We start from the raw sequence: 13,260 nt of genomic DNA, 5'->3' as shown, positions 1-13,260 counted from the left end.
TTTGATGAAAAAAAACTTTGAATTCATCTGTATAAAGTCGATGTAGATTTTCTTACTGTCACACAATTTTGTTTGCCCGATATCATTCTTGTAATACCGTTATAAATCAAATAATGTTTAATGTTCATCGATGATTGCCAAGAAAAAAAAACGATCTTTGGAATTTGTTCTTCAGCATTTTAAAAAAAAAAAAATTATATATAAACTTCGAAATCAAAAATAACCATCATAACGAAATTGAAATAAAAAGTGAAATCAATCAATCATCATTAATAATATAGCTTTTTGAAAAAAATGATTGTATGTTCATGTAGCGTATGTTGTCTGAGGGATGAGGGTTAATGTAATTATCATAGATATTATTTAATTAATTATTTTCTTTTTTGAATTGGAACGATTCGAAGGCCAGAACTATATTGTTGTTGATTTGTTGTAATTGTTGGTCTTATGTAATAGGTACTAAGTGTTGATGGTTGTGCTTGATAGGATCCAGTAGTGATAAGTGTTGATGGTTGTGCTTGATAAGATCCAGTAGCGAAAATTGTTGATGGTTGTGCTTGATAAGATCCAGAAGTGATGATTGTTGATGGTTGTGCTTGTAATGTAGTTGTAGCACCACCAATTGGTATTATTGGAATGGTTGGTGCATTACCGGTTGTGATCGGTACAACACCAGTTGAATAGGAGGTACTATAGCCACTGTTAATTGCTTGACCGCTTAAACCGGCACTTCGGGCTACTGATGCTGGAACCAAAACGAAACCTTCCTGGTTGACTATTGGAGCTCCACCAGTTCCGCCGCCAACAAGACCAGTTGTCAATGTAGCAGAACCAGATCGGAATGAGCTTGCGGAAGCACCCCCAGCTCTACCTCCGCCAATAAGACCACCACCACTGATCAATGCACCAGCACCACCGCCAGCGGCTCCGCCACCAACGATACCAGTCGTCAAGGTAGCAGAACCAGATCGGAATGAGCTTGCGGAAGCACCCCCAGCTCTACCTCCGCCAATAAGACCACCACCACTGATCAATGCACCAGAACCACGTCCAGCGGCTCCGCCACCAACGATGCCAGTTGTCAATGTAGTCGAACCAGATCGGAATGAACTTGAGGAAGCACCACCGGAACCGCCACCTCCTATCAATGCACCAGCACCACCGCCAGCGGCTCCGCCACCAATAAGACCAGTTGTCAATGTAGCCGAACCCGATCGGAATGAGCTTGCGGAAGCACCACTAGCACCACGGCCAGCGGCTCCACCACCACTAATTAATGCAGCAGCAGCTCTACCACGACCAGCAATTCCGGCAGCTCCAGCATTTCCTGTACCAGTACCAATACTATTTGGTAGGCTAGCCAAATTAAAGTATTGTTCACGATTTCCACCGGATTGTTCCCACAAAGCTTGTAAACTTTCAATACTTGGAGCATTCGATAAATAGGCAGCTGAATCTGGTTCATGTGAAACAGTACCAACTTCACTGGTGGTTACTTGAGCACGGAATCCATTTTCATCGGCAATATAATCAACACGTCGATCTTGTCCATCAAGACCTTTGATTATATAAAAACCAGTAATTTGACCATTAGCATCACCAGTTTCGGATCGAGAAGTAGCACTTCCGTCATCATTTGCCGAACTAAAAAAAGAAACATTATTCAATTTATAACATATTTCAAGGATAAAAACAAAAAAAAAAAACCTACTCAAATGAAAATGAATAGGGTTCTGGTGCCGGATGTGCTTCTTCTTCTTGTGCACGGGTAAAAGATACTAAGGCCAAGGCCAATATAATCTATGATGATATTATCGAGAACAAAATAAAACAATGAAAATAAAAATTACATTCACTTATAGTAAAAAATTTTCACCTTGAATTTCATTTTGATGAGAATCTTTTTGTTGTTTTTGTTTTCTTGGATAAAAGTTTAGAATAATCGATTCAATATCACAAACACACAACAGTGAAAAAAAACTAAAATCTGAAAAATAAAAACGGAATGAAATTTCAAATTGGACATTCAACGAAATGATCGGATTTTTATCATCTTTTTCATCATATTTATATAGGACATGGCTCTTCTTCTTCTTCTTCATTTACATTTATATTCATTGCTAATGAATTACTATTGAATTTTTGTTTGTTTTCATCAAATTTTTATTTGCACGCTATTCAGCACATAAGCAATATGTTGTTTTTTTCTCGAAAAAAAAATCAGATTCAACATTGAATTTGAATATTGGGCGGAGAATCAAAGATGATGATGAGACAATTCTCAATCCAATGATAATAATGACCATCGGTAAGAAGATGATGATTCCTTATAATGGTTACATCCCCTTAATTTTATTTCTCAGTAAAACAATTTTGTTTGTTTTTTTTTGATAAAAATCTTTTAATTTTCAATTTATTAAAAATTTATTTAAAATTCAAATCAATTCATTAAACAGAAAGAAAAAATTCATTACATTTACATTCTCAAATCGAAACTTAGATTTGAAATAATTATCGATGATCATGGTAATTTTTCTCGACAAAAAAAACCAGTATAATCGTTGTTTCATGATCGGCAACAACAACAACAACAAGTGGCAACAAAATCATCATAAAACCACGATAATTACCATGAAAAGTACCTGTTGCACAAAGAAATGACGGTTTTTCGTTTTGTTTTGTTGCGAATCCATTCAAGCCAGATTCAGTTTGATAAAATCTGACCTTTAAAAACAGCAAAATGAAATGCCTGGAACATTATTGATGTTGCAGTCGTAAATTTACATTGTCATTTCAATGTTTCATCATACATCAATTGATTTTGACCGATTGGGATTTGTCTAATTTTCTGTTACAAGACAAAATAGTAGTTAAAACAACATAATAAACTTTTTTAAATATCGATATTTTATAACAACAACAACAATAATAACAATATTGACTATTGACGTGATAATGATCATCATTAAAAGAAACAAATCTGTGTTATGACCCGATATGATATTCATTAAAAAAAATCACATAGCTTTTCTCGATAGATTTTTTTTTATTTACAATGAAAAATTGAATTAAAAATTTTAAAATCTTTTTTATGATTTTTTTTTCAAAGGAAAAAAAACAAAACAGACATAAACATCCTTTTGTTGTTGTTGTTGATTGGGGAAAAATGATTTAAAGTTTTATTTGCAATCTAATAATTTGTTACTGTTGTTGTTGTTAACGTTAATTATTCAAAACACTTTTATTTGTTTGTGACATGTGTAAATCCCCATAATGAAATGAGATTATAATAATAAAAAAAAGGATTTCATCATTTTAACATCATAATTTATTTATTTATTTTTTTTACAGAAACAATCTGGCCTTGAATGAATGATAATGAATGTTTATTAATGAATTTTTAATTTTATTTAAAAAAATTTAATCAAAATGTTGTTTTATTGGCGATGATATGATTCGGTGAAAAAATAATGATGATGATTCTTGATTCTTATATTCGATATTTTGTTTTTTAGCCAAAATTTCTTTTTTTTAGTAAAGAACACGATTATTATTTCCAGTTGGTATTGGTACTTCTTCATTTTGTACCAAAACTGATGTTGGTGCCGTTGATATTGATCTACCATTTGATGATCCAGCCTGTTGTTGTTGTAGTTGCGCTGATTTGGCAATCATTTCTTCACGATTAGCTCTGGAAATTTAAAAGAAGAAAACAAAAATTCATTTTAAAAACAGCCGGAAGCAATATGAAATCATCATCATCATATGTTTGATGATGAATGATTGAAAAAAAAACATACTTATAGTAACTTACTTTTTACCTAAAGACATTAGAAGATATAATCCACTGGTTGCCATTATAAGACCGGATGCAAGAAACGTACTAACACCTGTACACCAGAAAAATGGTACAGCTGCGAAGCTAATTTAAATTTTTTTTAAAAAAAAGGAAAAATGATAATTTAAAATTTTTTAAAAAATCATTTTTCATAAATTTCAATCTTTTCGAAATAAAATCATTCGAATTGCATGTTTGTGGTTTTCCTCATCATCACCATAGGATGTTATAATTGTAAAGAAAAAAAATCAATGATTTTGATGGTTGAATGGCACGCAAAAAACATCGAAAATCAAATGAATAATAAAGTTTCTTGGAATAAAGTGAAACAGGAACAACAAAAAACGTAATTAATATTGAAAATTTTGATAATGAAAATCGGAAATACAAGCAAAAAAAAAGTTTGCGAATTCCTAGTAATAATGATACATAATTTTATCATGTCGGTCATCAAAGGTGATTGAAAAATCCGAGAAAAAAAAATGATGCGACATGGAACATTCACGAAGATGTAACACAATTTTGTGAATTTTTTTGCGTTGTTCTCTGCCATTATTCTTTGTTATTTTCCACAAAAATAAATTCACAAATCATTAAAGAATTTGCAAACATAAAAAAAATTTTATGACTTTTTTTTCGTTTGTTTCTGGCCACCCATCTGTACATTTTGCAAAAAAGGATTATTGTGATTGCTGATGATCATGTGACTAATAAATTCAAATTTCAATGTTGAAATTTTCAATTTTAAAAAAATGTAATGATCATCCAGTTCAAAACTGGATGTCATTCATTTTATCAAAATCATTGTTTTTTAAATTCAAATTATGGCCTATAATTTTTATCCTTTATATATAAAGGTGTGAATACATATGATGTGATTTAACATGACAATAACGAACGAATGAAAGTTTCGTCAAGAAAAACAAAAACAAAAATGTTATTACTTACAATAAATAAATGGTAGCCTTGATCCATGGTGGACGTTTATTCATCAATGTCGATGGCATATAGGCAAATTCAAAAAATATACAACAACATGGTGCTTCGGTCAATATCATGAGAAAGCCTTCGATGCTAATTTTAAATTTTATTGATTTACGAATTTTTTTTGAAATTGAATTGAATTGATGTGAATAGAAAAGAAATGGAATTGTGAAGAAAAAACAAGATTACAAGATTATTATTTCTTAAACAAAGCAAAACAAAAAAAAACTTACATCAATAATGCACCACTAAATATACATTTTACATTAAATATATCCAATAATAAAAATGATCCACAAATTATGCTTACTATAAATCAATCAATTAATTAGATAAAAAAAAGTGATTAGAAATTCAATTAATTGGATAAATTATCAGGTAGGGGGTGAAATGAATCATTATCGTTTTGTTTTGACATTTTGTTAAATTAACAAAATGTTTTTCCTAACATGTATCACACGGGAAAATAAAGGACATTTTAAATTTTGTTTTCATTCAACAAATCATCATTTAAAATGAATGATCTTGTTTTGTTTATCGTTTCAAACATGAGAATTATCATCATTAGCAAACATGTTTTTTTGAAGAAAAAAAAATTGATTCAAATTTGCGAATGAATTCAATTCAATTCAATCAAGGATAAATTTGAATAATACATCTCACACTGGAAATATTTCAAGAATCAAGGGTAACGATCATAAAAAAAATGGATAAAGAAACGATCAATCTTTTTTTATTTTTTCTCGAATAATTTTACATATATTTAAATGATGGAATATAAAACAAAAACAAATAAAAACATATCATCATCATCATCGGAAATGAGAATTTTCCTCCTAATATTTCAATGATAAAATGAATGGATGACATTTTTTTTCAATGTCAAGTGGTTATTTGATTTCCAAAGAAACATGCAACAAACAAAAAATGTATCCTAAGTGGCTGCAGAGTGGTAAAAACAATTCAATGGTAATCATCATGATGAAGGGGAAAGGGCTAAAGATATTGATCTGTTTTCAGTTCAAAAAGTTTCAATTCAACTTTTCATGTCATCATTTACGGATATATAAGAAACTTGTTGTGTAAAAAAAATCCATGATAATGATTGATCATGATGGACGTGATCTGCATTTTTATTGATAACATGGAGAACATGTGAAATTTTGTTTGTTTTTTTTTATTTACTTGCAAAAAAAAAGTGAAAAAGTAAAATTCAAATTAATTTGGCAATGAGATAAATTTAAATATTAATGTTTTCTATCTATTAATCCATCTCTATGTGTGTGTGCGTATCGACAATGAACCGATAAAGAAATGTCATCGTTTGATGACAAAGACCAATTAACATATTTTTCTTTCTTTGACGTATTCGAATTTGAACCTTGTAATAATTTGTAATTCAAAAAAAATCATGACGAAGAAATATTAAAAATAGTGAAGAAAAATTACAAAATTCATCAAACATATAAAAAAAAACATTACCAACACCGGCAATTGATCCAATAGCACGTGCAACACTAAATATAAGCCATGGTTGATTATCATTATTTTGTTGATTTTGTTCTTGTTGTTGTTGTTGTTCAGGTTTCAATGTTCCGACAATAGTCTGGAATGCATTCATTTTTTTCAGTTTGTTTTAAAACACAATAAATGAAACAAACAAAAAAATTGAAAAATTTTCGTTGTTGTTTTTGTTGTCAATAATGTAACAACGATGCCGGTTGAATTTGAAAACAAAAAAAAGTTGATTGACTTGTTGATTTATCAACTTGTTAATAAAAAATGTTCAAAAATAATCAAACCAAAACGAAATCAATTACTTTTGAATGGCGATTCGTTTATCTATCTTTTTTCCATCTGTTGATCTGAATGGCCAAACAGCAACACACACAAAAACAAACAAATCAACAATATTCCAATGAGTTTATTTTATTTTTACCAACAGAATTTATAAAGCCTAGAATTATGAAGCAAAAAATATATTCAAAACATTAATTAATATTCAAAACAAATGAATCATCAAAAAATTTCACTAACCAAAAGAAAAAAAATATGATTATTATTAAAAAAAAGGCAAAAATATTAATATATCATTGGCTTATCAATCACAAATGTTAAAATCATTATCATCGAATCATTTGCAAATTGTTTTGTATGACGATGTTTATTTAATAATCATCATGGTAACATGGTAACCATCAAACGCAAGAAAAAAAAAAACGAAATGAAATCGATAAATGATTTTAAACTTTGACCTATCCAAGAGTGAAAGTTGGGAAAGAAATTCAACAAATAAAAACACCCACAATTTCGAATTGATTGATTGGGATTTTAAAAATTAATTCGTTTTTGGTGTTGTTGTTGAAAAAAACAGACAACATCGGCGGTGTTGAGATGATTTACCTCGATGACAACGTCAACAACAAACAAAAAGCTCGCAAAGTACCAAAAAAAAAAAATGATCCAAAATTACGCTAGTCGTCGCTAGTATCTGAATGAAAATTCTCCATGCGTGATATGCACACACATGTTGAAATCAACGATATTTTCCTTTTAAAAAATAAGATTTTTTTTGAAAATGTTTAACCTGCCCGGATCACGTAAAAATAATGGACAAAAAACTATAATGAAAAAATTGATTAAAAAAACTAAACATCTAACATTGATTGATAATGAAAATTTCGGAAAAATATTATCAAGTTTTCAGATATTTTTTGAAAATGAATCCAAATCATCAGTTAAAAATATCAATCTTAATCATTGTATTCGACAATTATTATCAGCTTTAAAATCATTAAAATTTATTTCAAAACCAACGGAAAATAATATTGAAATAAATTCTGTAGTAAAATGTTGGAATCATTTACGAAAAATCTATTGTGATGATGATATTTTTCCCGAAACGGCAATCCTTTCGGCATTTTGTACACCATTTATATTGATAAATTTTTTAATGATAAAATTATCAAATATTAATCATGATCAAATATTTAGAATTTCATTTGTTCTTTACGCTCGCTTATTTGCCGAATCAATTGAAGATGAAAATGAATTTAATGATAAAATTCAAAATATTATCAAAAATAATCCAATAATTATTGTTGAAGATATTCAAAAACAAATTGATCGTATTGCAACAAAAACAAATCCATTTTGTCAGGCAACATTCTATTATGGAATTTTGAATTGTGTTTCATTTTTCAATATATTAATTTCCGATGCAATCGAAATTTTTGACCAAATTTTCAATCATTTAATACGATTATGCCGGATAGAATCAAAAAATACATTTCAAATTTATCGTTTATTGAATCAATATCTAAAACTTTTAGTCGATCATCAATGTATGATTGAAATGGAAATTTCAAACAACAACAATATTTCGAAATATTTTGTTACAAATATTTTGGAAAAAACATTATCCATTGTCGATAGTGAATGGGAAAGTCCAATAAACGGTGCAATCACATTGATGAAAGAGAATTATCAATTTTTAATCAAATTTATTATTCAAACCCGATTGGAAGAAGAAAACTTTATCCAACAAATATTAACCGAACAACTAGAATCAGCTTCTCAATTACCTTTTACAAGTAAAGCTAAATACAAAAAATTAGCAGTTTTAACCGAAAATTTATCATTACAAACGAAAAATATTCAATTTAAATTGTTACCTGGATTACCTTTTAAAATGGATTCAATGTTTTCCTGCAAAGTAATTAAACATTTATCCATAACAGCAATAACGACAAGTATTGCGGATTATTATAAATCATCAATTTTTTGGATTGTTTCATCAGCTCAAACCGAAGATGATCAGGAAAAAATCGTATATATACAGGAAAAATGGTCACAACTTTGGCTAATACCAATCACACAGATATTTAAAACTGATCAGATACAATTTATGATTGTTCATAACATTTTAATGGCATCGATTCTTCCATCAACATTACAACATATTCCCGAATCAATGAATCTTATGATGACAAAACTTTCTGATTGTCCATATGGTCAAGTTTGTTTAATACGAATATATCTGGAAAAATATAGTCAAATATCCACTTTATCATCAACATATCAATTACCATCGATAAAATGGTTAATAACAATTCTTACCAATTATGATGATATGATTCGTGTCGAAGGATTAGCATTATTGTGTGATGAAAAATTGATTCGAAAAAATCGGCCACTTGTTTGTGATATTATATTACGATTTTTGCGTAACAATTTAAATGTCGATAATTGTTCATTTCGACAACGAATGATTCGAGTATTGGAACGATTCTTTTACAAGATTATTACATGTCTTTGTGATCGATATGGTGTTAATCAATTACAACCAATCAATGAAGAACATAAAAATTTAATTTCATTCATTTCAAACACATTGAAATTATTAGCCATTTCTCTTTTACCTGGTTCATCATTTCAACGAAAATTTACGGCATTAAATCTTATTGCAGCTATAATAACGTTGATCAAAAATGGTGATTATCATCTAACAATACGAAGACTTTTAACAAATAATAATGATCATAATCAACAAATCGAACCAATTCCAATTCGTTTTATGTTACTGTATGGAATTATCGATAAAGATGATAAAATTCGAAGATTAACAAATGAAATTCTGAATCAATATTCCAAAACTTCGTTATTATCATTAGGTCAAGATGATGCGTATAAACTTTTTTCCAATAATTGGATAGAATGTTTGTACATTCATTACAGTCGATCGTTTCGTCATCAAGAATGTCATATTGGTGGATTATTATGTAAATATTTAATAAATATTGATCCAATTGAAAATATTCATCATATTTTTAAATTGGTTAACAATTCAATCGAATTATTTTATTCGGATTCATTTCGTAAACACATGTTACAATCATCACAATCTAATCCATTGCATGGCTGGTTATTAACCTTGAATCAATGTTTAGATTTTGATAATCTTGCTCATCATTTGTTTGAAACAAAATCGACAGAAGAAAAAGGTTCGACAGTTATTCGAAGCAAAATAGTTGAACCTATTATTAACCTGTGTTTCGATGTTTTGGAATATTTCCTTGAACTATTGACGCCTAAAAACGATCTTGATATAGAATATGATGAGGATGGTGATGATGAAAATTTTTCTTCACCATCATTTTTAGAGATGAGCGAATCCATTAAAGAAATTATTCAGAAAGACAAAGATTTCGATAATTATAAAGATTTTACTTCGACCAATGAATTTCAATTAATTCTTTCAATGTGTTGGCTAAATATGAAAGAAAGTTGTTTTTTGATTGCCAATTTATCCACATTATCTGCCGATTTACTTTGTTGTTTAATCAATCGAACTGATTATGATGATATTCGTGATTTTCTTCTTTTATCAGCGGAAAAATTATGCCAAAGTGTTAATCGAATGGCCAATCTAATGCAACGTTGCCGTCATCGTGGTGTCATCGAAGCATGCAGTATTTCATTGACAAAATTTACTCGGTCATTTTTACGCATTCATTTTTATCTTCATCAGATACTTGATTCAGATTCATCCATACTACATGAATATCGTTTGGCAATGAAAAATTTTGTCGAAGAAATATTGGCCGTAATTACACGACATAAAACACAATTGAAAACTAGTGTAACACGACGATCGGCTGGATTAGCATTGATTATTCAATCGGTATTGATCGGTGAAGCAGAATCATTTCAAAAAGATAAGACTAAATTATCCGATGGTAATAGTTGTCAGAAAACTTTATACGATCAATTTATTGATATTTTAATCAACATTTCACAATCACCGATTGATAATAATGATGCCGATGAAAAAACCGATCTACAACAAGCAAATGCTATGCACGTTCTTCGTTCGATTTTAGGCACATCAGTATTGTCACAAATGAATTATAAAACAGCGGAAATTTTATTTCCAATCTGTTTGAATGGTTTTATCAGTCCGTATTGGCAGATACGTAATGCATCATTACAATTGTTTGGTGCCTGTATAACAAGACTATTAGGTCAGAAAAAAAGAACCAAATCTAAACCGATTGCAGATCATAATAATGATGATGATGATAATGATAATGGTGATAATAATGATGGCGAGATTGAAGAATCGACAATTACAATGAATGAATTTTATAGTCGTTATCCTAATTTATTGAAATTAATTTGTCAACATTTACAACAATCATCATCATCATCATCATATGAAGATCATCGTCCAGAAATAGTGCCTGTATTAGCATTAACAGCTTCGTTTACATCTTTTGCTCAATTTGATGAATCAAAACAATTGATTGAAGTGAAAAATTGTTTAAAAAATTCATTTATTCAATACATTGAATGTAATCGTTGTTGGAAGATCAGAATGTTAGCAGCTAAATCTTTAACAAATCTATCGACATTATCCGAAATGAATGAATTTCTAACTAATTCATTGAACAATTCGACAATAACATCAAATCATTATCATGGTCTTTTATATTGTGCCAAATATATGATTGAGCAAAAATCTAATTTCGAATCAAACAACAACAACAATAAAATTGAATGTTATCGTCAAACACTTTGCAAACGTTTTGAACAATATTCTCATACGATTAAAGCTTTTTACATTTTACGACCATTATTTCAATCAATTTTTCATAAAAAGATTGAAAATTTAAATAATTTTACTGATGAAAATGAATCAATCGAAACAACAAATGATAATATACGATTAGATAGAGAAAATGATTTACAATGGATTTTTGAACGAACATCATTTAAAAATGCTGATAATATTCGATTATTAGCTGCAAAACAAATGAATGAATGGTTACGAAAAAATCATAATAATAATAAACATGATGTACAAACATTGATTCTTATTGCACAGATTTTATTGGCTTTGTTCGAAGATGAAGATCGTACGGTACGATTTGAATCATTAAAAATTGGTGAAATTTTATTCAAAAATCATCAAATAATATCAACAAATATAACTATCGATATGTTTATCGATTATTGGCTAATCGAAAAAAATCCTAATGGTTATCGTGCATTATTCAAATTGATACTAAAACGTTTTGAACAATCATTATTGTTTATCGAAAATGTTGAACAAATGAATGATATTTTATTTGAAAAAGAAGAGAAAAATGTTTTTGCCGAACCTTATCTGATCAATATTCGATTATTGAATTCATTCATTAATCATTCAAATTTAATTCAAGAAATTATTAATGAAGAATATGATCGAAATGAATTTGAAAAACTTACCCAAAGATTTTATAAACAATTAAAAATTAATGATCATTATAAATCATATAGAAATGATATAATGTTTAAAGGTATTTGGCGATTACCGAAATATTTTCTATTTGTTATCAATCATCTATTATTTTTACGTTTAGCATTATTGATTGAACCAGATAATCTGGATCATCAAAAACAAACATCATTAATTATTGATAATAATCCATTCTATTTACAAGAACTATGTAAGGAATTTAATACAATCAAAATGGATTTAATTCATTTTGAATTTTAATTTTTTTTCAAACAATTTTGCTATGATCAATTTTTTGTTTTGTTGTTGTTGTTTTTGAAAATAAAAATTTTTTTTAAAGATGAATATCGAAATCTAATTTTTTTAGTTCTTCTTCGGATGGTAGTGTTATTTTTGCCGGATCAACAAGATTTGGATCGATATATGGCAGTCCTAATTTTTCTCTACGATCAATTTCCAGAAATGCTTCTCTCTGTGCCCAATCCCAACCACTATAAATAAAATTGAATAAAATTAGATGACAAGAATTTTTATCATTTGAAAAAAATAAATCATACTCAATGTAAGGATAATAGTAAATTATCCAACTAAACACTAAACAACCAAGAGTAAAATAGGTGAAAAAATAGACATTGGCCAAATGATAATCTTCTTTTTGATCAACTTTATCGAATCCAAATGAAATCCAATTCTAATTTTAAAATATAATTTAAATATCAATAATGTTGAAATTAATCAAAGAAAAAAGGAAAAGAAACCATACTTTTTGTGAACTAACATCGGCAAATTCTTTTGCCGTTTGAGGACCTTTTGGTTTTGTTTCTTTCAAATATTCCGGTTCAAAAACTTCCACATGACTATCATCTTTTTTATTTGTTGTTTTAATTCCACGTGTAATCATTAATGATGACGGTGATGACCATTTTAAATTAAACGAACTTTCGGCTATTTTTGTAATCATATGATTTCGATGTAAACATCTTATCAAAGTCAAATTAGCTTGACGATGATTTAGAAGAACAAATTTTGTAATCGAACGAAACAACATCATTCAACAATAATGATCTATATGATGTATTACCGAAACCAAATGAATTTGAAACTCCGAAAAAGAAAAGAAAACCAAAATTTCGATGTTTTATTTTTTTCGATGAAAAAA

The 13,260-nt window shown here is 28.7% G+C and overlaps 4 protein-coding genes across 4 annotated transcripts; 1 reads left to right on the top strand and 3 right to left on the bottom strand.

The window, feature by feature from the left end:
* Positions 1-189: 189 nt before the first annotated feature.
* LOC113798051 (uncharacterized) lies at positions 190-2,053 on the bottom strand. Its single transcript, XM_027348538.2, has 3 exons — positions 1,877-2,053; positions 1,712-1,800; positions 190-1,644 (listed from the first exon to the last, which is right to left on the bottom strand). Exons 1-3 carry the CDS (start codon positions 1,886-1,888, stop codon positions 372-374), a joined length of 1,374 nt encoding a protein of 457 aa, XP_027204339.2. The 5' UTR covers positions 1,889-2,053; the 3' UTR covers positions 190-371.
* A 1,252-nt stretch (positions 2,054-3,305) lies between these two features.
* On the bottom strand, positions 3,306-7,000 carry LOC113790449 (calcium channel flower-like). Its single transcript, XM_027340123.2, has 6 exons — positions 6,860-7,000; positions 6,305-6,779; positions 5,056-5,131; positions 4,787-4,912; positions 3,815-3,922; positions 3,306-3,691 (listed from the first exon to the last, which is right to left on the bottom strand). The coding sequence occupies exons 2-6, from the start codon at positions 6,441-6,443 to the stop codon at positions 3,532-3,534; spliced, it is 609 nt and encodes a 202-aa protein (XP_027195924.2). The 5' UTR covers positions 6,444-6,779; positions 6,860-7,000; the 3' UTR covers positions 3,306-3,531.
* Positions 7,001-7,283: 283 nt separating this feature from the next.
* LOC113789895 (tRNA (32-2'-O)-methyltransferase regulator THADA) lies at positions 7,284-12,605 on the top strand. The gene is made up of 2 exons (XM_075824595.1): positions 7,284-12,162; positions 12,226-12,605. The coding sequence occupies exons 1-2, from the start codon at positions 7,401-7,403 to the stop codon at positions 12,360-12,362; spliced, it is 4,899 nt and encodes a 1,632-aa protein (XP_075680710.1). The 5' UTR covers positions 7,284-7,400; the 3' UTR covers positions 12,363-12,605.
* On the bottom strand, positions 12,321-13,152 carry NP15.6 (NADH dehydrogenase [ubiquinone] 1 beta subcomplex subunit NP15.6). Its single transcript, XM_027340134.2, has 3 exons — positions 12,865-13,152; positions 12,659-12,792; positions 12,321-12,592 (listed from the first exon to the last, which is right to left on the bottom strand). Exons 1-3 carry the CDS (start codon positions 13,150-13,152, stop codon positions 12,436-12,438), a joined length of 579 nt encoding a protein of 192 aa, XP_027195935.2. The 3' UTR covers positions 12,321-12,435.
* Between the last annotated feature and the right edge of the window lie 108 nt (positions 13,153-13,260).

Source organism: Dermatophagoides pteronyssinus, unplaced genomic scaffold, assembly GCF_027571235.1.
Source record: "Dermatophagoides pteronyssinus isolate colony J.1.1.1.1 unplaced genomic scaffold, Derpt_VIB-CSIC_2022.12 sq0002, whole genome shotgun sequence".
In the NCBI taxonomy this organism is placed as follows: Eukaryota; Metazoa; Arthropoda; class Arachnida; order Sarcoptiformes; family Pyroglyphidae; genus Dermatophagoides; species Dermatophagoides pteronyssinus.
Note: the sequence above shows the minus strand (reverse complement) of the source record. Positions and strands in the feature narration are given on the sequence as shown.

Coding starts and splice junctions, on each gene's coding strand:
- LOC113798051 (XM_027348538.2), bottom strand. Junction 1,645..1,711: donor CCCTATTCATTTTCATTTGA/GTAGGTTTTTTT, acceptor TTCTTTTTTTAG/TTCGGCAAATGATGACGGAA.
- LOC113790449 (XM_027340123.2), bottom strand. CDS start 6,443: ATGAATGCATTCCAGACTATTGTCGGAACATTGAAACCTGAACAACAA. Junction 5,132..6,304: donor TGGATCAATTGCCGGTGTTG/GTAATGTTTTTT, acceptor ATTGATTTATAG/TAAGCATAATTTGTGGATCA. Junction 4,913..5,055: donor TTTAGTGGTGCATTATTGAT/GTAAGTTTTTTT, acceptor ATTTAAAATTAG/CATCGAAGGCTTTCTCATGA.
- LOC113789895 (XM_075824595.1), top strand. CDS start 7,401: ATGTTTAACCTGCCCGGATCACGTAAAAATAATGGACAAAAAACTATA. Junction 12,163..12,225: donor AAATGATATAATGTTTAAAG/GTATTTGGCGAT, acceptor TTTTACGTTTAG/CATTATTGATTGAACCAGAT.
- NP15.6 (XM_027340134.2), bottom strand. CDS start 13,152: ATGATGTTGTTTCGTTCGATTACAAAATTTGTTCTTCTAAATCATCGT. Junction 12,793..12,864: donor CCGATGTTAGTTCACAAAAA/GTATGGTTTCTT, acceptor TTTTAAAATTAG/AATTGGATTTCATTTGGATT. Junction 12,593..12,658: donor TACTATTATCCTTACATTGA/GTATGATTTATT, acceptor TTTTATTTATAG/TGGTTGGGATTGGGCACAGA.